General features: G+C 49.4%; 1 protein-coding gene across 2 annotated transcripts in view; it reads right to left on the minus strand.

Annotated features, from left to right (window-relative positions):
* Positions 1–10,068, minus strand: part of CCDC85C (coiled-coil domain containing 85C) — a 111,943-nt gene extending 101,875 nt beyond the window's left edge. For both annotated transcript variants that reach the window (XM_086613742.1, XM_086613741.1), the window contains exon 1: positions 9,357–10,068. In XM_086613742.1, coding sequence (XP_086469868.1) covers positions 9,357–10,068 — 712 coding nt within the window. The remainder of the gene's footprint in view (positions 1–9,356) is intronic.
* Between the last annotated feature and the right edge of the window lie 12,542 nt (positions 10,069–22,610).

Consider the following 22,610-nt stretch of genomic DNA (forward strand, 5'->3'; position numbering starts at 1 on the left):
GACAATGCTACTCCAGCATAAAACAGTGGACTTCTATGTAGGTTGTCCTGGAGCCATTTCTAGTAGATCCTACTAAAAACAAAAATGAGGGGAAATCAGTGAAAACATCAACACGACAACAGCGAATAGCTGCACATATATAACCAGAGGTAGTCCTCTGGCTACACAAAAATCAAGTAGACTATTACTTAAATAGGCCAGATTATGTCCTTCTGTAGCGATTAAAGACTTTATGAATCTCCTTTGGATAAAAGACCAAAGCAAGTGTAAAGAGACCAAGTCTTCACTCCATTCAAGACAAACAGTGTCCCTGCAGTAACTTCACTGGGCACTGAGATGTACCATGCTACTAATCAGTCCATGGCCTGATACAAAGTCACAGCCATCCTTCAAGGAGCACAGTGTCACAGGAGTGGCATTTATAGGGCAAGACATTATCAAGAAGTGTCATATAGTGATTGAAATGTATCTTAGCAAGTAAAAAACTAGAAAGATGGATACCAACCCTCCCGAGACTGCTTAGCGCTTAAGGGAGAGTCGGAAACCAGGAACGCGTGTTTTAACCTTGCATTTGTGATACGCAGCAACCTGTCTTTAGATGATCTAGGACGGAAGATGTGGGGAAGGCCAAACATTTTTTAAATCTAGTCAACCCCACCAGATCAGAGACTGACAGCAAGCCTCCCGCTGCATTGGTTTCCATAGAAATATTAAGCTTTGGGGACTGGAAATGCTGTAAAGCTCACTTTTTCTTTCTTTTCTGAAATAATGGGTTTACTGCTCTATTTTGAGTGGTCCTTTTGCCTGCGCCTTTCCTCTCCATGGGTCTTCTGCAGCGAGAGGACAGAGCAGCACCCACTCCACAGCTCTCCCCGTCACACCGAAGTGGGGCCCTCAACACCACTTGGCCTCATTTTGTTGTCCTGGGAAGGCAGGGGCAGGTCAGGCACGGCCGCCAAACCTCCCAGGCATGGGCAGCCCTGGAGCATCCTACTGCCCTGGAGATGGTTTGAACCAGCAGTGCATTATCTCCTCTTGCATCCCACCCTGAGCTCTGCTCCATCCATTTGCTCCACACAGTACTTCCCGCATCTCCTACAAACATTCAAATGCCACTGATCCCCTGCACACAAATGAAACCCCAGCAGCAGAGGAGTTTGGGGATTAAACAGAGGGGGAAGGCAGCAGCGTGCAGTCTTGAGCATCACTGCACTGAGCCAGGGGACGGAGCAGCGTCTGAAGGTCTTTTCAGAGCGCTCCAGCTTTGATTGAACTAATTCTGCCAGCAAGCCAGGGTTGACACAACCGCACAAGACAGCTAGCGTGTCACCCCTGCGACTGCAGTCTACAGCTGGCCAAAGCCCTGATGCCATAAGCCCAGCACTTGCCGCCGGTGCTGGCTCCGCTACAGACAGCACAGCCCTCTCCCACTACAGCCACCCCAGGCAAACAGGAGACATCCCATCCTACAAGCCTGTGGGAGAAACCCATGTAGACGATGAGCTATTTCACATCAGATTTAGGACGGCTTCAATCTCACCGCAAGATCCCTGGAAGTGGAGGGTCTATAGCCACTTGCTAAACCAGGCGACACAGCAGCAATATTGACAGCACTTAATACAGTTCTTTAGAGTGCCCTGGTCTCAAATCTAACCCATAAATAACCTGTAATCTCCTTCGCAAGGACAATCTTTCACAAAGACCCTTTGCAGAAGAGTCCCTGAGCAAGGTGAACATTTGGCACCACCATTGCTCAGACATGTAAGAAATCAGCACAAGTAACGAGATTCTCAAGAGGGGCAAATAGCAAGGCAAGAAGCCAATTTAAGGGAAGGAAGAGTATACATGTACCTGTATGCACAGGGACCAAAGTAACATGGCAGAAATGGTCCCAGCCCAGACATGAGTCACTAGAAAAGTGTTCAAAATAACCTGTACAGCAGCCTTCAATTGCCATGGTGATAAATGTTTCCTAATGCCTAAGAGCAGTTGAGTCTTGAACTCTACACACCTCCTTCACTAACAAAAGCGCTCATTATATTTAAAAAAAAAAAAAATCACAACCGAATTGTGGCCATTTTAAGCCCTCCTCAGATCAAGGGCTGATTTACACTCTCATTTCAACGGGAAGTACCACGCTCACCCCACCATTAATTCAGAAGATGGAGCTCGCTTGCTTTTTGCTTCACAATTCAGTAGGCAAGGGAAAGACAGATTCTCTGAGACAGTGTTACTTTTTCTGCCAGGAGTTATCTATTTGCAGAAGTGGGTCAACTTTCTCTGGGTGGACATGTTCGTGTGCGAGTGCCTCGCAGCGCTGCCTGCGAATTCCTGCCCGCGCCGCGTGCAGAGGAACCTCTGCACATAACTATTTATGGCAGCCAAGTGTTTCATGAATTGCAGCAAGTTAACCACAAGGGGATGATGACATTTGGCGACAGGGCAGGATGAATTCTGGCTGGCAGACAAAAAGTCAGGTTAAAAATACAGAATGCAGAAGCAAACCCAGCCAGTCGCTGCTAATTCACTAGAAAACTGGATGCACAGCCCACAAACCTTCCCTGTTCCAGGTAAGCAACATCATGTGTTTTGCAGCGGGATGCATTAAGGTCTGAGTGTGAGCATGGAAAGAACTTCAGCCTTCCTGGGGTCAAGCGTTTTAAGTGTAGTTTAAATGGGCTTATCATTTTTCTTTGCCTCACTCCACACCTTATTACCTATGCCAAACATTTTTGCTAGTTTAAGCACCTCACCTCCATCTCACCCACCAGTGAGATCAGCCATTGTCCATCCTTTGGCTCCCAAAGCATCTCCAAAGGGCAGCCCCAGTACAGAAGGATGCTGAGGGGACAACATCAGCAACCCATGCCACGGACACGTCTGTGTGAGATGCCATGCTGGGGCAGATAAGAAGCTCAAAGCCTCCCAGCCAGGGTGGGCCCCAGTGTTACCCTAGGTGCATGGATGCCTTTGTGATCAGCCTTGTCCCCACAAAAGCATTAACCCTCGAGCTTTCAGAGGCAACACTTCTGTTTAGCGTTAGTGCTCATGCCCCGCATCTCCACACACGCACTGAGTGGAACACCTGCCAAGGCTGCGTTCTGGGTTCCCATGCCTGCCACTTAATTAGATCACCATTTAATTCGATCCTCAGCTTTATTTGATGAAATGCCTCCAGAGGACCAAATAATTTACATGTAACCAACGTAGTTTATTCCCCTTATTTTGATTGCTTTTGACAAGAGTAAGTGGATAATTCCATCAAAGGCCCATAGAAAATTGCCTTTTAATCAATACAAGTTTTTTCCTTCAACAGGACAGCTTAGAACAAGATATCTCTATAGAAAATTTAAAGAGGAAACCAGAATTAAGAACACACTACTATAGAGAATATATTTCCAGATATGGCTCAATTTTAGAACCTAGTTGTAAGCACCTTGAGCCTTGTTTTCAGAGACACCAGGTACCCTGAAGTTTGGGAGCCTAGCAGGCTGGCACACAGGCAGCACTCCAGCAAGGAGGCAGGAGCAGGCAACAACAAAGATCATCGACTCACAGAATCACAGAATGGTTTGGGTTAGAAGGGACCTCAAAGATCATCTAGTTCCAAACCCCCTGCCATGGGCAGCGACACCCTCCACTACACCAGGTTGCTCAAAGCCTCATTCAACCTGGCCTTGAACACTTACAGGGATGGGGCATCCACAACATCTTTGGGCAAAGACGCACTCCACTGAAGCCCCTTGAACAAGTGGCCAATGGCTACCAGGTACAAGAAACTCAAGCTGTACCCTTAGTGTCTGAGACCTCAGCACTGAGGAATCTATTAGCAGAACTCAAATGAACATACAGCAGAGATGGTAACAAGTGTTTCTACAGAGGTCTTACACTCAGTGTACCAGCCCAGGCCAGGTTTCCCAGCTTAATCACACAGAACCTGTTTGTAGCAGCCTAAAGCACCAAAAATACCAACAGGTTAAATATAGCAGTACCAAAAAAAAGAGAAGTTAAAACAATGTTCAGAGGACGAAAAGTACTCTTGATATAAGAAAGATATTAATCAGTCAAGTAGTTGAACCTGTGCTCCACAGCTTAAGTGTGGCAGGGGCCACTGAGCTCTGACAGGTCTCCATCAATGGAGAACAGGGCTTTCTCTGAGCCAGGCTGCTGTGCCCAGGCAGTGTGGGGACTGCACAGGATGACACCTGACTGCTACTGAGAAAGGCAATTTCCCCTCTTTCAGCAGGGCTAGCACAGCTCCACTGGAAGAGTGGACAGTGGTCACAACACCTCTAACAGGACTGATCTCACCTGACTTTAGACGGTTGCATATGAACTAGCCATCAAGGCCGCCTTCCCATCAGCAGAGAGAAAGAGCAGGATTAGCATGCAGCTCTTCTCCCTCTAAAGCAGACACAGTTGACATGAATCAGGACACCAAAGTGCCTTTCTCCACATGGCCAATAAAGGAAGCCCAAGGGGACACAGATGTTAAAGTCTATATTGGAGATATCTCAAATTAAATGGGATGAACCTCACTCTTTGCTTCTGCCCCTGTATCTTCTCATCTCAAAGGCCTCATTAATACGTCATAGTAAATAATATGTATATTGATTATAAATACACTAATAAAAACAAAAGACTTTGGCCTAAAGGGTGTGTGAAGAAGAGGAGAAATAAGTACAGGGTAGCTGCACATCCGATCAATACCAACCCACAGGGAACAGCCGTTTCTCTTTGCCACCATTTTAACTGTAATATATCGTACCCTCTAGGTAAATATGTGGACATTTACAAGTGGGAATCAATAGAACTAGAGATCTTCCCACCCTCTCACCCAGAGAGATCATTCTTCTTCCACTGTAGCAGACAACAGCAAGAGGCCATAGATTAATGTCTGCCTCTACAGGCTATCTGCCATATCCACGGCTTTCTTCTGGGCCTCTCTGACCACTTTTTAAGTGTTGATGCTTTTAATAATTAAAAAGAAAATAACATAAAAAACAAATGTTTTTTCTGATAAAGAAATGCATTAACATTTCACCCAACTGGAATAAAGTAAATGCCCATTTTGGGAACCCAGAGCAAACAGCTTCAGTGGAAGGTGAAGCAGAAGTTCTAACAACAACATTCAGTTGATGGGAGAAAAAAAATTAAAGCCTGAAAGCTTTGCCTGCATGCACAGGATTTTATCCCAGGCACATCACCAGCTAGTGAATGTGTATGCCTCCAGGCTTGCAGATGGATAAACAGTTGTCCCAGTCAGATCTAGATAAGGCTAAAACCAGTGGAAGCATTGCCCCAGCCTCAGGGAGCTTTGAGTCACTCCTCCCAATGTTCCCATATACCTCACACTCCAGGGACATATCCTATAGTACTTGAAGGCTTTTTCCTTCCCCCAGGTCATGCTAATATCATCCAGTGTGGCTGTCTTTTTTTTCTTATTCCTTTTTTTTTTGGAAACTTTATTCCTGCAGGAACCAGGCAGTAGCAATGGCCATCGCTCCAATGGGGTTACCTAAAGCTGGACAGGCAGAAAGACTATGTACTCACACAGAGACTCCCGCCGTGCATACAAAGGAAAGCCAAAGCACTCACAAGCACAACACGGCAACTGTGCCTTGATTTCTGTCCTGGATCTGTGGGTAGATCTATGGGAACTGCGGCACATCACTCAACACAGATGCAACTGGCCAGTTCCCACCATGTAGCTTTGAGATGCCCCCGTCCTGCAGCCCAGGTCCCAGCTCACACATGAAGAATGGAAACACCATTTACTTTCAGACTAAGCAGACCTCCTCTTGGCTCTCCGCAGAATATCCAGAGCTGTCTAAGATTACATGCGTCACCTAATATTAGCCATTTTCACACTATCAGTGGTACTTATTACCTTATCTTCCATGAGCAGACAATTAATCATCAGGTTCCAGGTATCAGCTTCCAAAAAGCCAGTTTATGAAAGTAAACAGATTTCAGAAAAGTGAAGGGAAGGTGGATCGCAGGTTGGTTTGGTTTTTTTTGTTTTGTTTTTTAAACTCGTACCATTTTTACTGAATTCACGTCACAAAACTACAAACTCACCTCACATTGGGGCCAATAAATCAAGCCCTGGTTTACAACTCATTTCCAAAGGACTGCTGAAGAGAACATGAGATATATTTAATCCACCTTTGCTCGCTAACATTTCTTCAAAAAGCTACCTCCCTAGGAGCGTTTAACAGCTGCCATACTCTTCAGTCCTTTAGAAAAGCACCTAATAAGTGAAACAGTCCTGCTCGATGCCTAGAAAAGCAGAGCATCATACGAAGCCAAACAGATACCACTAGCAGGGGCAGCACCTTTCAGGACTTTCCAGCTTCCAATTTCAGGACTTTCCAGCTTTTCCATATGCAAAAGTGCTCTAGCAAGCAGCTTACCATGTCTTGCCCCCAGCAGTTGTCCAAGGCTTGTGCTGTGTCCCTACTACAGATGCTAAATTCTGCCCTGCATCCCTTTCAGATCCACCTCCACTCTCCATAAGAAAGTATACAAGGGCTGTTCATTGTGGTATCAGCTGAGCTGGCTGGGCAGTTTCTGCTTTATCCACAGGATAGTTATCCAGTGCTTTAAAGACACGAGAGAGCAGAAAAACCAGACTGAAGTTTGCAACCTAAAAATGAAAGGCCATGCTTTCTCCTCTTCCTCCCTTCTGTTTTATCCCTGGGTTAAAAAAGAGTACAAAAAGGCTGAGATCTAGGCTGCATCCCGGAAGGCAGAGGCAGCACCAGGAGCCCTGGCAGGACACTCACTGCCGGGGCCGCTCCGTGACCGCCCCACCACCTGCCCGGCTCACTGGGGATGTTTCTCACACGGTCACAGGCCCCGTCCCTCCACATTGCCACAGCCTTAACAGAACTGCCGCTGGGTCCCAGGCACGGCCCCCTCCCAGACTTCTTGCTGTCAGTCAAAACCAGGGGCCAGATAAGCTTTGCATTTGCATATGTATTGAGAGGCATTTCCAAAGGCACAGCCAGGGAAATGGCCTTGCTGAATACCGATGCTATCTGAGAATGACAAGTATTCAAGTCATTTTACAGCTTCACTACCTAAGTGGAGAGATCAGGCTTGTTTGCATCTCTACAAGGATTATTAGCTTTAAAAGTGCTGATCCTATCTGTCCCACCCTCAGAAATGAAGCCGCGCAGGTTCGCAGCGAAGAGCCAGTTTCAGTGCTTCCTACAGAGATCATCCTCCACAGATGCCCCGAAACCAGAAGCCACTAAAACCTAAGGTCACATCTCAAATCCTTGAGCCCACACTCCTCTTTCTATACAGAAGCATGAGAAAGGGTGCAAAGGCACGATGGAAACGTACACATGTAAAGATGCTCTACCATCCCTCCCTACCCTTACCCTACACATGAGACTCAGCTCAGTCCCCTCCGAATGATGCTGCCGGGCACCATGCCGCACATGGTATTGGAGGAGGGCAATGAGGACCAAGCTCTGCAAACGGAGACTTTCCTCTTCGTGCAGGTAGGGATGACTTGAATCTCAGGTGAAGCATCCCATCGGGTTTAAGGGACAGCTCTGAGGCCCTGGTGGTGTCCCATACGTACAAGAGTCCTGCATTAACAGATGAGTTCGGCTGGCTTTGTCCTAATCAGCTGTTGACGCCTAAAAGGGATGTGGTCTAAGGTTCACAGACCAGAACAGTGAAGCCCTTCTGCCCCCAAACAGTGAAGGCACATTCAGTATCTGTCATGTGCTCCTCGGGCCTCTGTGGAGAGCAATGCTTTATGAAAATAAAGTCAAGTAACGTCAGGAGCAGATTCTATTGCTTTATCAAAATAAAGTCAAGTCACATCAGGAGCAGAAGCTATCCGCAGATTTACAAACCAAATACTTCTGATTTCCACAGCACTAGAAGAGATTAAAAAAAACCCACCAAAAGACACTTGCTGTACCCTGCAACATCTGGTGACTGGATCACCCTTGAAACCAGCAATCCCCCACTACTGGCTGAAGTGACCAGAACATCTCCAGCTGTGAGAGGAGACACACAGCTGCAGCAATAGGACTGCACACAGCAAATTCACAGATGAACACAGTATTTGAGAACTGGGCTGATCAGTGCTGGGTGTTCGCAGAACTCTTGGGGCATAAGGACTTGTCATAAATCATCAAAAAAATGACCAGTACTCCCTGCTCCCACCAGGACCACCAAAATCTCTGAGAGCTGAAGGCACAGTTATTTGGTAAACAGTGTCCTGCTGACACCAGTTGGAGGCAACCTCTGGGGCTCCAGCCCCATCTCTGTGCTTAGTGGAGGGGAAAGGGTACCCCAACCAGAAATAGTCCTCTCTGGTTGGAAAAGAGAATTAAGAACATTAAAAGCAGTGTTATATACAACAATTCATTAGATTGGTGTTTGATTTGATTCCTATTGAACCCTCTTAGCCAAACTACTCCTTCTAAAAGTCAAATATTTGGTTCTCTTTCTCAAAACAGAAAAATAAAATCCCCATTTTCAAGACATTCCAGTATTACTGTTCTAATGCCTGATCACTATTAGACAACAGGAGAAACTTTGCTCAAATATAAACTGTCAGAGCACGATTTCCCAGTGGAGCTTGTTTCTAACTTTAATGACTAGGCTGAGCAAAATTGTGAGTACAGTGTCCCATCGAGAGCGATCTCTCCTCTACAAATAAACCTCCTGTTTCTGAAGTGGAGTGCGAGAATGGGGGGGAAAGGCGAGTTGCACCTCTCCAAAACTCCTGAGCACACTAGAGCCAGCTTGCCCTGCGAGCCCAAGGAGCTAACAGGTGATGGATGCTCTGTGGGGCAGACCTGCACTTCCATCAGATGCTTCCAAAATATCATCCAGGCTCTTTATCAATCTTATCAAACTAGCAAACAAACAAGCCAAACGTAAACCAAAATATTTAAAGGGGGGAGAGAGAGGAGGAGGAGATGGAAAAATCAGTGTTTATTTAACCCTGAAAACTTAAGCTGCTTTTTATCAAAAAAAAACCCAAACCAAACAAACAAAACACCAACCCTCCAGATAAAAAAGGCTCCAACCCTCAGTCCCAGACATGGATAACAACAGGCAAGGAGCACCGCCACCCCCCTGCACACGGGTGCCCCTCCCCAGCCCCCGGGACTGCTCTTCCAAAGAGGTCACCTGAGGATGGGGAGGGGTAGGGATGGCAAGGACCCCCCTCCCCAGGTGTCCCTCACCCATCGCCAAAGGGACCGGACCTACCATGGGGAGGTGACACAGGGCACGGCCGGCGGCACCTGCCGCCAGCGGGGCTTGGGGGGGGGGGGGGGGGGGGGGGGGGGGGGGGGGGGGGGAGCGGAGAGGCTCACCGTTGAGGCCGTTGGGAATGCTCCGGTGGTGAAGGGGCGCGGACAGGTCATCCATAGACCTCCGCATGGCCCCGGCCTTGCTGTCGCCGGCCTTGTGGTGGTGGAGGTGGTGGTGATGGTGGTCGGGGCTGCCCGCGCTGCCCGTGCTGGAGGTGCTGCTCCCGTCCCCCACGTCCCGGGTAGCCGAGCCGCCGTTGAGGTTGGTCAGGCTGGCCTGACTGTCGATGGAGCTCCGAGAACCGGCCCCGCTCCGCTCCTCGTCCAGCATGAGCACCATCTCCTTCAGCTCCACGTTCTCCCGCAGGAGGGTCTCCTGCCTCGCCTCCAGGTCCTTCAGCTTCTGCTGGTACATGCCCACCTCCTTCCACATCACGCTGGCCGTGTGCCTCCCGAAGCGCTGCCATTCCCTCGACAGCTTCTTGCCTTTCTGCCGGTCGTCGTCCAAGAAGCAGCAGAGCTCCCTCAGCTCCTGGTTGTCGTCCTGCAACTTCTGGTTCACCTCCTTCAGCCCGCGGATCTCGTGCAGGTGGAGCTGCAGCCGCCGGTTCACGTCCTTCATCAAGTTGCCGTGTTCCACCATTAAGTTCATCTTTTCATTCTCCACTTTCCTCAGTCTTTTTACCAGCTCTTCCTTGCTCCACCTCAGCATCTCCTCTTCGGAAATTTTGCTCAGGTCTTCTTTAGACCCTTCCAAGGAATTTTTTGCCATCATCTGTGCCCAGGCAGCGTTTGCTCTCACGTGGTAACAAATGGTTCGGGTTATTCGGATTATTTTGTTCGCCTGATTTCCTGGAACTGAAATTCACTGCAGCATCTCCGGGAAGAAATATTATAGTTCTCCGCAGAGCGTTGGACAAGGAAGAAAAGCAACGCCGGACTGGAAGATCTGCTCCCCCACAGACCCCATAATAATAATTAAAAAAAAAAAATCACGGAGGGGAAAAAAAGGCGCCCCCCCGAAGGGGGCTGGAGGAGATAGGGAGCCGGGAGCCAAGCGCTGCCGCCCTCCAAGCGAAGCCTCCGCAGGGGATCGGCCAACTTACCCCGGGCAAAACAACTACGCGGCGGCCGCCCCCCCTCCCCGTTCCCGGGCGCTCCGTCCACTTGTTCTCCCGCCCCCCCCGGCCGCCCGCCGCTCCCCGCCGCGAGAGACCGGGCACCGCGCACCCGCCGCCGCGGCCGCTGCCCCGCTCCGCCGCAGCTCGTCCGCAGCCCCGCGGAGACGTGGGGCCGAGCCCAGCGCGGCGGCGGCCGATGCCGGTGCGGCGCTGCCGAGGAGCGGTGGGGGAGCCGGCGCTTTCCCGGAATGGCTCAGCCCTCGGGAGCGAGCGAGAGAGCGAGGGAGGGAGGAAGGCAGGAGGCAGGAGGAAAGGAGGAGGCGGGCGGCAGAGCCGGGGCTGGTCCCACCTCCTGCCGGGCAGGGAGGCGCGGCCCTGCCCCAGCCGAGCCGAGCGGCGGGGAAGGAGAGCCGGCTGCTGGCGGCGGAGCGCAGGGCCGCGGGGCCGAGCCGAGCGCCGCCCTCCCCCGCCGCCCCGTTGGCTGCCGGGCTGGGCGCTGGCCGGGCCCCGGTGCACCGCGCCCCGCCGCCGGCTCGGGTTACCGGAGCCGCGGCCGCCGCAGCCAATGCCAGGCCGCCTGGCGCCTTCAAACGGCAGGTACAAAGGGCCGGGGCTGCTCCCCGCCTCCCTCCGCCCGCCCTGCCCTGCCCTGCCCTGCCGTGCCCTGCCCGCCGCGGCTGCCTCGCCGCTGCCCCCCCCGGGCCTTCCAGCCCCCTTTTTTTGTTGTTGTTGTGGGTTTTTTTTTCCTTTTTTTTTTTTTTTTTAAAAAAAAAAAAGAAAACCTACGGGAGGGCGCGGGAGTCCGGGGAAGGGTGGGGTTGGGCAGGCAGGAAAACGCGCCCGCCGGGCGGCCCGGGGAAGCGGCGCCGGAGCGGCCCCGGCTCCGCTCTCGCCGGGCGCGGAGAGGAACCTGGAGCCGCGGGCGGCCGGCTCGGGCTGGGAGCGGAGCGGGGTTTCACGCGCGTCTCCGCTGCTGCCTCCCGGAGATGCTACGGGCTTTGTCACCGGAGCCCGGCCCCGCTCCGCTCTGCCCGGCTGCCCGCCCTCCCCCCGCGGCGGCCGCCTTTGTCCCTGGGTCGCTCCTGCCTCAGCCGGAGCCTGCAGGTTGAAGGAGCCGGCTCCAGCATCCCTGCCGCCTCTGTGCTCCTGGGGCCGGCGTATCCCTCAGACCTCGCTCAGCCTCGCATTATGGTGTGGAGGAAACTGCCCCGAAGACGCAGATACGGCTTATTCTTCGGTAAAATCTGCCCAGGACCTGGTGGTCCTTACTGTCAGGAGCACGTGTGCCGCCATCACTTCTGCACGCATCAGACAGAACCCAGTAAAGGGTACAGAAAGTTCATAAAGTGGATTTCCTAGGCAGCATGTAGGCAGATTTCCTATATCCTTGCATCATATCCCCTGACTTTTAGTCTACTGCACTTTTCCTCGGGCTACATGCTCTCTCTGTAGGCTGCTTTTGGCCAGTATCACATTGTAAAAATGAAAGATGCATTAGGACAGAGCAGTGCTGCCAGCTATTTCCCACATGGGTATCCTTAAAAAGCCCCAGGGAATCACCAGCTTTGTGTTTCTGAGGAATCCTGGTAAATGATTTGATTCTAGGGTTAACCCAATGCAACCTCAGATTTCTGACCACGTAGGAAAGCTGGTCAAGGCACCCTCTAGCTATAAAGAAACATCAAATCCAATGCCAGAGCGTGGGATGCGGAGCAGATGGCCTGTGCACAGAGGGAACATCAGAACGGAGAGGGATAGAGGATTGCAACTTCTGCCTTTTGGTGTTATCTTCCTCAGTCTCAGTCAGTAAAGCTGCACTTTCTTGAATGTTCTTCTGCACAAATCTGTGCTCCTTGAGTTCTGAGCCCAGATATACCCTTGGCAAACTAAGACAACTGCCCGTTCCCTTCTGAAGCAGAACAGCAGGACTTCCTTGCTCCTGCGGGTGCTGTTGGCCCTTCTCTTCTCCCAAAGTAGCTTTTAACTCTTCATTATTAAGAGGAGCTTAGGACAGAGCGTGGACACTAGTTCACTTCATATGGTATAAGCAGGTGATGGATCCCTGGTAACATGCCGTGCAGACATGGAGACATGAAGAGGATAGTTCTCCCCTAGCACATACCTACACCCAGGGTAGTTCCCTAGAGAGGAGGGAATCACGTTGGGCAAGCCAGTGGTGAGGCCAGTTTGCTTCCTTCAGGGGAGATCTACACAGGTAGACCAGCTGTGCTCTGACCTGGGTGCCCACCTTGGTGGCAGCTCTCCAGAAGGCACAGTCCTGGCCATGGCCAGTCAGCCCCTCCTGAGACAGCCCTTAGGACATGGAAACCAGCAGGTGTCTGTGCCAAGAGGTCACTGCTCCTGGGGTGTAGGACTTCTCTGACAGGTCCTGGACGGTCCATGGCCAGCACAGTGTGTAGTCAGACTGTGCCCCATCTCCTGCTTCTCACCACCCTGAGGCAGGCCACTAGAAGGTAGCACCCTCTGTAGTGTGCTGCCACCGCTCATGGCTGTGTCGTGTCTTGAAGGCACTCAGGTGCTTTCTGAGCCAAGCCTTTTATTTACAAGGCTTTAAACACATCCTTCCTCACAGGAAGCGGAAAGTGCTTCTCCTGGACCCTCCCAAGCGGTGATCTGACTAGCAGATCCTGGCAAGTGACTGGGGATGGAGGAGCAGAGCAGGGGGACCCTGCAGAGCGATTGTTCCTCGCTGGCCAAAGTCAACAGGGGAGGAGAAGCCTCTGGCGGCTGCACCACAGACACAGGTGCAGCTACGCTGTGGCATTGCCCAGCTCGGGCAGCATGTTGCTGGGCCTCACTGATGTTTGCTTTATCTTTTTTCCAAGAAAGGCTGTTTTTCCTAGGTGAAACCTTGCAAAGTTTGAGCTTTTTAATGCCTCTGCAGAGCCTGAGCCCAGCAGATGGGGGAGGCTTCTCACAGGAAGTGAGGAGATTATTAATATCCACAGAGGAAGTCAGTGTGATGATTAAGACTTGCTTTCAGTACTGGGTGGGTACGACTGTGCTTTTGGAGAAGTTAATGGCACAGATCCACCCTGCCACCATCCCCACAAGGGCTTCGCTGTCATTCTAGTGCCCAGGTGACTGTTGAAGCATGGTGACTTGGGCATCCAGAGTCCTGTATGCTCTGGAGGTGGCATTGAAGCTGCTGGGTGCCCAGATGGCATCTGGTCGTAATGAACATTCAGTGAAACACTCCTGCATTAGCAACAAAGAGAGAGGGATGGGGTCAGCACATTTGAGTGAGTGAGACCTGAATCAGGTCAACACCATGCCTTGTCCCCTGTTCTGCTCCCTCATCTTCCCTTCAAGACGTTCAAGGTGGACATCGCATTGCAGAAGAGGGAAGTCCCTTTAGCTTGGAAAGGCAAGGCAGCAGTGCTAGAGCAGAGGGGTAAAGCTTGGTGGTATCAGAAAGTGTCTGTGTCCCAGATGATCCATGGGCACAGTGGATCCAAGAGCTGGAATGAGGTAAGTTTTTGAAGTACTTTGATACCTTGGAGGGAAAGGGCTAGGTCAGTGCAGTTTTATGGTCAATAGCAAACTCGCTGTTGCAAGCAGATTTTTAATCAAATAATGCATAGCATTGGGGTATTTTTGATGGGTTTGTGCTTTTTAGGTTTAGTGAACAAAGCCCATTTCCCAGTGTTGTTCAGGAGACGTTGAGATTTCCCCGTGCCGATTTAAGATGAAGTGTGGGAGAAGATGGTAAACAACAAGCTACAGATTCCCCTTTGTTACATCTGGCCATGGGGCCTTCTGCAAGCTGCCACTGCAAAGCACTTTTAATATTCATGTCATCTTAAGCTTTTGATGCCCATGTGAGACAGCATCAAAGCCTATCCCTTGTGTTGAATCACATGGACGCTTCCACCCTCTTCAGTCAGAGATGAAATTTTGAAGTGAATTATAGCATGATAAGAATTTTAGAAAAAAAAAAAACACCAAAAAACAAAAACAACCTACTGGGTAAAATTGCTCTTGATGTTAACTCCTGAACTCAGCAGGTGACATAAAAAATGAATTTAGTCCCTTGATAAAACACAGCAATGCGTAGCCTCATTGAAGTCTTACCAAAGCATTCCCTCTACAGGGCTGCATTAGTATTACAGAAGGCACCGCCACGGCTCAGGTCTGTCCTAACGTTTTCTCTCCCCCCGAGAGAGGTGACTCTCCCAAAGCCCACTGACCAGGTGTAGGAGTGGGTGGAGGGACAGGAGGAATCCCACTGGGACTCTCCCAGGACCTTACTTTTCCGAGGCAACCTAAGAAGTACACACTGCTGCGTGTGTGTCAAGGCCATGCTCTAATTTACTTGTGCTGAGGACCCGACTTGTAAAACATGTACTCCATGAATCATTTACATGGGTTATAAATCCTCTGCGGCCCTGGTATTTTCTCATAAATCAGCGCCAAGGACTAATCCTTGATTCATGTTTTGAAATACACCATGCAGATTGCGACAGTGGGAGCTCTGTTTTGTGCAACAAAGCTGTGCAATAACAAATGTGCAACGCTCCTAATTTGTGCTATCAAGATAGATACCTTGTTTCTAGCCTGATTAAGCACAATTTTCAGCTAGAGCATTTTTCCAAGCTACCTGAAGGACTGTCAGGCATCGTTCTTCCTTCTTTTCCCAGATCAGCTGAACCTTCCCGTGAAAAGCCTTCAACCCTCCATTTGCCCATTTAGGTGAGCTATGAGGAAAAAGCAGTCTCTCCGAAGATTATGCAGCACTCCTTAATGCTGGCTTCTGGTGATATAACTGGGCCATCCAGTTCATTCACTCTCCTTATGAAAGTAGTATGTATTAGTGGAAGGTTTCATCTTGTGTCCACAAAGCCTTTTTATTTCATGCCCTGAAACTGCTAGTAAAATTCTAAAATGCACCAACTTGTCTGAAAGCCTTCAGGATATTCGGAGAATTATGATTGTGACCAGCAAACTCTTTGATGTTCCTGAAAAACAGGTCTTCCAAAAGGCTTAAGCAGTAGCCTCTAAACACTGCTACAAAGAGCAGCACCCAAACGGGAGACGAGGGGAGACGGAGAGCTGGCCTTGAAGGTGAGCATGGGAAGTGTGCATGCTCAAGCTGTGCCTTAAACTATAGCTGTTTTCCAGTCCCATTTCAAAATGTCCTGCATTCACCCAAGAGATCCGCATTCATGTCTTGGGTCCAGATCTGCTCCGTGCAGGCACCCTTACAAGGCTGTCAGAGCAATACCAAGTCAGATCTTTTGTCTGTTGGCAGCTACAAAGCAGGCATACATGATATGTTTGAGTCAAGGAGAAAAAGCCCATAAAAATCCCCCCATCCAGTGTTCACCAAAATTTTGTTTTCACTGAAGTTTGTAACCATTTATAACCTTCAATGGAGTTTTTTTCCACCATCCCTAATCTGTGTGGTGGACAAAGGACTGGAAGGTGGATCCTGAGAAGCAATAGGCATATGCTGCTCCTAGCTGGGAGTTGCTGGTGATTGACACATCCCAAACTCACACATAATAGCTAGAGAAAAAATTTCACTGCTAGTTAAGTGTGTGGTAGGGATCCAACATCATTGTGCAGTTAGAAGGCTGCATACAATACTAGAACAATTTTTTTCAAGTGTTAAGAAAAAAGCCCAAACTCCTCTTACGACATTTGAATCGGCAGGATTGCCACGTGCCTGTGAGCTGCAGCCATGTGCCGGGTAGCTGTGTCACCTCTGCTGCCGTCATCTACCCAAAGAGGAGTGCCACAGAGACCCTGAATCCAAGTGTGTGTCGAGAAATAATATTCTCCTAAATAGGTAAGAAATCAGGCAGTAGCAGGAGTAGACGGGATCAGAGCTGGCCTCTGTGTTGTCTCTGCCAGTGGCAAATACCAGATGCTTATGAGAATATAGGGAAAAGCCTGCCCGTAGGGTGAGTTTCCCTCCTCTCTGCCATCTGGTACCACTTGGCTTCTTTCCAGAAGCATTAAGGTTTACATCCCTTCGAAAAATATTTACCATCCTATCTAACATGGGAAGAAGGCCAGAGATAGCTTGATGCTTCTTTGCCTTTTGTAAATACTCCTTTATAAACTCAGGAGATGCAACAGATTGGTGGGAGAAATGGAAGGTAAGGTTTTACATCCATCTCAGCATCACTAAACTGCGCCACTCAGTTACCATGACATCAAGGTACATCCTGGAGGCCAAATCCAGCCCTGGGTTACATGCAGAGCCCACAGGAAGGGGCTCTGTGTATCTGGGGGCACAACTTGGTCCCCGCAGCCTGGAGGTACTGGCAGGAGGTTGTTTTGCAAGACAAAACCACCACTGTCAGGTTCTAGTTGGGTTTTTCCTGAGTGTGCAGCACCCACACACCACGCAAGGTCCAGGAAGCCCCTGGGATTTAGACCTGCATCTTTAAGCCACTGGTGATTTAAACACTGTCTTTACCAGGAGTGTATCCATATTACATGCTTTTTTTTTTTTTTTCTCATTGCATTTTTTTTTTTCTCTCATTGCATCTATGTGTATTTTCCTTACGGCTCTAACAACCCCTTGCAGATATTTTGGGTGAGGCAGGGTGAGTGCGGTTCCACATGTGACAATAAATTTAGACCTGTTTCAACTGAATTATCTTTGTCATCATCACTTTAGAAACAGGACAAAAATTAATACAAGGATGGAAAAATACCTGCGCTGTTCCCAGGGAGCGTTCAGTTTCATGGCGAGTGGTTGTAGCCCCATCAGCCTCTGAACCTGGCAGGTTGCCTCCGAACCTGGCAGGTTGCCCCCAAGCAGCCTGTGCCCTGGGGGATGCAGCAGCCCCTCGGGCTCTTCTGGGCTCCCCTGCTGCCGCTCTACACCATGGACATCCTCCTTTTCCCTGGCACAGCTCCCTGCCTGGGCTTGGCACTGGTGGCTACAGAACAGACACCTCGCTAGTCAAGCAGATGAGGCCATTGGTATTAGCAGCATGAGGTCGATGAAACCTGAGCGGTTTTGCAATAGAGAAAATAGACAATGTTCCGCTATCCCCCTTCTTCTTTGCGCTCTTGTTTCTCTTTTCCAAATGAATAAATGACCTCTCAGTTGTACTGATGGACCAGGGACACACAAATATACCCAGTTTTATGCTATAGGCTAAGCCTGGTGGTACCCTTCACTCAGCGGTAAAGTGTATTTTCTTCTCGCAAGACAACAACGCTGCTGAGGACCTAATTTTGTCTTTTATAGCTCACTGAAGCCACTGGGATTTTATAGTAGAGAGTCATGCCCTAAAATGCTGACACCACTTCTGTATATCATTGAGATATCTGAATAATTCATAGTGTCAAGCAGCGCAAGTTAAAGGAACAGAGGCATAAGTGACAACATCCAGTTTTAGTACATCCTACACAAAAATAAAAACTCTACAAACTTATTTCTTACGCAAAAACTGTCATCAGTCTTTCCAAGGAAGAACTACAACAGCATTACAAGATGTGGGGTGATACACCAAACACAGGGGTTTCCTTGCGATCAGACACATTACCCTTTACCTTTGCCTTGTCTGGCGTTTGAAACAAGAGAAATCGGACCCAGATTGGAAAAAGGGACAACGTGTCCTTTCCCTGCACTCATTGTAACGGAGAGAGGTTGCAGAAGACCTCAGGGTTCCTGTCGCAGGTCTTCAGGCTCTGGCTCACTCTCTGTTCCTGATAACGACTGCCTCTCAAAACAAAGAGGCCTCCAAAGCTGCCTCCAAAGCAAAGGCTGGAGATAAGCTGTTTGTGGTGCTGATGCACCAGAGATCCTTGAATTCTGAGGATGTTTTGAATCTAAGCCAGACTCACGTTCTTCCAAAGAGCCCTCATCCACATGGAAGGGAATGAGGGAGAGCCCTCCAGGAAATCACGCTTGCAATTCAGATATAAATGTAGCGCTTCCAGCTTGTCTCTTCTTGTACGTTTGAAAATAAGAAATCCCTGGAGTTTGCAGATTTTTTTTCTACTCAACACTTCCCACCCCTTAGTTTGGACCCATGACCCTTGCTGATGGGCCAGATGCTGGGGAAGGGACACCTCGCACACTCTGACATCCCGCTGGCTGCACGGTGCAGGGCTGGGACTGCACCATGTGCATCTGCAAACTTGAACCTGGGGGGAAGGTGGTGCCATTTTAGACCTTCTGCTGGTGCTCCCCTCAGTCGATACACTGACTGGCTGGGCCAAAACCCCACCCTGGCTTGGGTGGCCACAGCAGGTCCTGGTGGCAGGTGACTCTGCTGCGTCGCTGCGTTCTGCCCGTGTCCACTGCCAGACAGGGACACCGTTACCAACGGGGACACCATTGAATACAAAGCAGAGGCAGGACACCATGTTCTCCCCACCAGAGCCCGGAGGAAGCCCAGGTGGCTGTGGGGCAGTGGGATTGCCATGGCGAGGCTGGGTGCCTTCCCCAGTGCGCTGCTGCCTGTTGTTAAATTTCCTGTGCCCCTGTCACCAGCGTGGTGCTGTTTGACGTTGCCTTCCCCCCCGACTCAGTGGGTCGCAGCAGCACTGGTCTGGCTTGGGCTTTGCCCTCCACCTAGCAGGTTGCCATGTCTTTGTATCCCACTTATTCTCCGCCGAGCAGCTGTGTACTGCTCCGAACCCTTCCTCTCTTGCCAGCCCACATTATTGTCCCTGGCAATGTTCGTTGCCGCAGAAGTAAAACTCTGAAAGTGAGGAATGAATTGCCTTAGGGCTCTGATCGTTTTTAACGGCATGGAGATAATCTGTCAGACCCAGGAACCGTTGTAGCATTGAGCAGCCGGAGCAGCAAAGATCCCCATCTTTATGACCTTATTTTTAGTCTCTTCCCTTTGTTTCCAGAGCAGACAAACTTGAAGATTCACACTTTGGGTACAATTCGAGTTCTGCTCGGCAGATACTACTTTTAACAGTGATGTGCATTGATTTTGATAGCATGCAGGATGTACCAGGCTTAATTGATCAGTCCTGCTTGCAAATTTGAGCTTATTTGCCATACTCCCTGCTTTGCCTTCATTAGAAGTGAATGTAACGCTCGGTAAAGTTTTCAGAATTGACAACTCTGGAAACCAAAGTTCCAGCTGAACAGAGTGAATCAAAGCAAATTTATTACGCCCATGTGCTCCCTGTGTTTAACCCCATGTCCTTTAGGTCAGCCTTATTGCTGAGATCACCAACAGCATGGCCCGTGAGGACCAGCCTGATGGGTGATGTTGCTCTGGTCTAGTTACCTGCCTGTTAAAATGCGCAGTGACATGAACAACCTTCCTGGTGCTTCCAGCTGGGCCCTGCAGACTTCTGCTCCCTGCTGACTGGTGTCACTGGTCTGCTCCTGGGCTGGGCTGGCCTTCAACCCATGGCTCAAGAGCAGAAAACATGGCAGGGTGACAGCAAATGGTGTGGTGCCTAAAAGGAAGTAGCACGGATTGCTACCAGCAAAGTCTGGATCCATTCTGCCCATAAAGCTTCCAAAGCTTTAACAGTGCTTATTTTAACAAGTCTGGCTTTGAATATTTTATGACAGAAACATTCCCAAACAGTTAATTTCTCTCTGTCGAGAAAAACAGTACTTACTGCTGTTCATAGCACTTCTGTTTTGTTTGCAGTTGAGGGATCTGCAGAGGACATTGAAGGTGAGAAGCTGTAGGGAAAGGAGTTTTCATGCTACCTGAAGTGGGAGGCACATTTCCCTGCAAACCCTGTGTAAGTAATGAAAAGAGAGAGAGGGATGAAAAAGCAAGAGGAAGAAATTCCCCCCAGCGGGCAGGTTAGGACAGGGTCTAGATTAGGTCTAACTTTATGCAGGGAGTGAGGAAAATATCCCTCAGGAAGCAGCCCGGTGCCTGGGGAGCAACGAGCAGTGATCAGAGCCTCTCCTCGTCCTCCTGCACATAGGACAACCCCTTCAGGAACTCGGTGTTTGCTTATTCCCTCCAGCCTGTCTGCTGCTGGCTGCTCCCAGCACCACATGTGTGCGATATCTCTGGTGGCACAAGGGCTGCACATCCCTTTCCTACCCACTCCATCGCTGAGCACATCGACGTCTCGCACAGTTTACTGTACGGAACAATTCCTGTTGCTGCTCTTGCACAGATAATCAAGAGTACATAGTTTCTAGATGCAAGTCTGGTGCCCCTGAAAGACGTGCTGAGCAGGGCAGGAAACCTTTCTGCATTCAGTGCTGGTACCCTGCATGGACCAGTGGAGCCTGGTCTGCAACTGCAGACCACAAAGGAAACTGTCATAAAAATTTAAATAATAATAATAATTATAATAATAGTAGTAGTAGTATGGAGAAGCTTTCAGAGACGTGCCAGCTCCTCACCTCATCACCCATATAGTGGCATTTCCTTAGCTTTAATCCCTGAGCAAAGGTCTCTCCTTACAGCTGGGGGCTGGGGAGTAAAGGCAAGTTGGGCTACAGGAGCCACAGGTCACCACTGCCCTGGCCCTGGCCCCTTCCCACACACAGTCATGCTTTTGTTCTTCGCTTCACTTACCTGACCTGACAGACTGGAAAAGCCGCCATGGGGCCTGGGAGGGGACCCTGCCTGCCACCGAGCACCAGCCCTGCTGGAAGCAGCATCCTTACTAGGACAGGAGCCGTTCGTTTCCATAGGCAGAGCTCAGCATCACCAGGCTGAAAGCTGGGGGAAGGGAGAGAGGAAGCTGCAAGGGCTATTTTCACATGTAGTTTCTTCAAGTAATGATTTATTGACATTTCTACCCCTGGAGCAGGCTGGTTTGGGGCTTGTAAATACAGTTTGGCTAGTGCTTGCCGCTAAATAGTAGCTGGATCAGACTCCTGATAAATTGAAGCCAAAACAAAAGTACGTTTGGCTGTTGGTATCTCGTATCTTTTCTGAGGCAGATTATTTTGCAGTCCTTTTACTTTTTAGATATGTTAGACAGGTAAGTACTAGTCATTTTAGTTTCACTGGATGAGTCAAATCCTCTCTTGGGATAAGTGGGAGCAGCTCGGCGGACTAGAGTGGATTTTATACTTGTCTATAATTTGATGCTCCTGCCTCTGTTCCTCAGCTATTTTAAAAAGCCACACATAGTGGTTCTAACAAGAATATAATAAAGACTTGAAGCCCCTTTCCCATTTGGAACTTCGCTGGGCACTGGGATGCAAAGGGATGCAGGAATGTAGGAGCCTGCACAGGGGATGCAGCCTGCAGTATGTCCTGGTCACCTGGCAGCCTGCCCCAGCGCTTTTTGGGTGCGGGATGGTGCTTTTAGGTGCTGGACAGTTGTGCCTCTACAAACTTATTTCAGTACAGATTTTCAGACACAGTTACCTCTTTTTGACACCAATGCAAGAGACATCTGCTGCGAGGGAACCGGCTGGCTGGAGGGACGGGCAATAATGAGATACGAGCCCTTTGTCTCTGGGTTACTGATTCAAACCCGGGCGAGATAAGCACTGACCAGGAGTCATCACTGCCTGACAGCTGCTAAATAGCTGGTGTCAATGGGGTCAGTGTCCTTGGTCAACTTTCTCATTAACAGGTGTCTGCATCTCAATACCACAAAAGAGAACCCAATCATCAGCCTCATCCTTGACAGTGATATAGTAGATATGAGAGAAATAAATTATTTAGTCACCAAGATGGGCTTGGAAGTATGGTCCAAGCCAGGAGTGGGGTGTTGCTGATGGAGGAAAAATGTTTTATGCTAAACTGCCCCTTCCCTTTGATACCCCTGGGATAAACAGAAGGGTTAAGCCTTCAGAAGTAGCAAACCTCCACTTTTTGACAACTTCGCACACTCGTTATTGCTCCTGTTCTTTAATGTGATAGTGCTAAAAGACTCTGGGTCTACTGCTTTAATCCTAGGGGAATTGTCCCTGTCCACTGAGAGTCTTCTGCATAAGGCAACAGGTGGCAGGTCTGTATCCACAGCAGCCAGACAAAGAGAATACAAACTAGGGAGACACTTTTTGATCACAATCTGGCTACCCACAACATCATTCAAGTACTTTAAATATCAGGCTAATAGTTTTATTAAAAAAAAAAAACCAAAAGCAAACACAACACCAAAACCAAACAAAAACCAGATGTTTAAAAATCTCAGAACTGCAACTTTTTTACATTTGTGTTTGACAACTGAAATACAAAAGGCTGGATACAGGAAGAAATGCAATTTAGGCTTACGTGCACTGTAAATATTCCTTTAGCTAAGT

The sequence above is a fragment of the Tauraco erythrolophus genome, chromosome 6, assembly GCF_009769465.1.
Source record: "Tauraco erythrolophus isolate bTauEry1 chromosome 6, bTauEry1.pri, whole genome shotgun sequence".
NCBI classification, from domain to species: Eukaryota; Metazoa; Chordata; class Aves; order Musophagiformes; family Musophagidae; genus Tauraco; species Tauraco erythrolophus.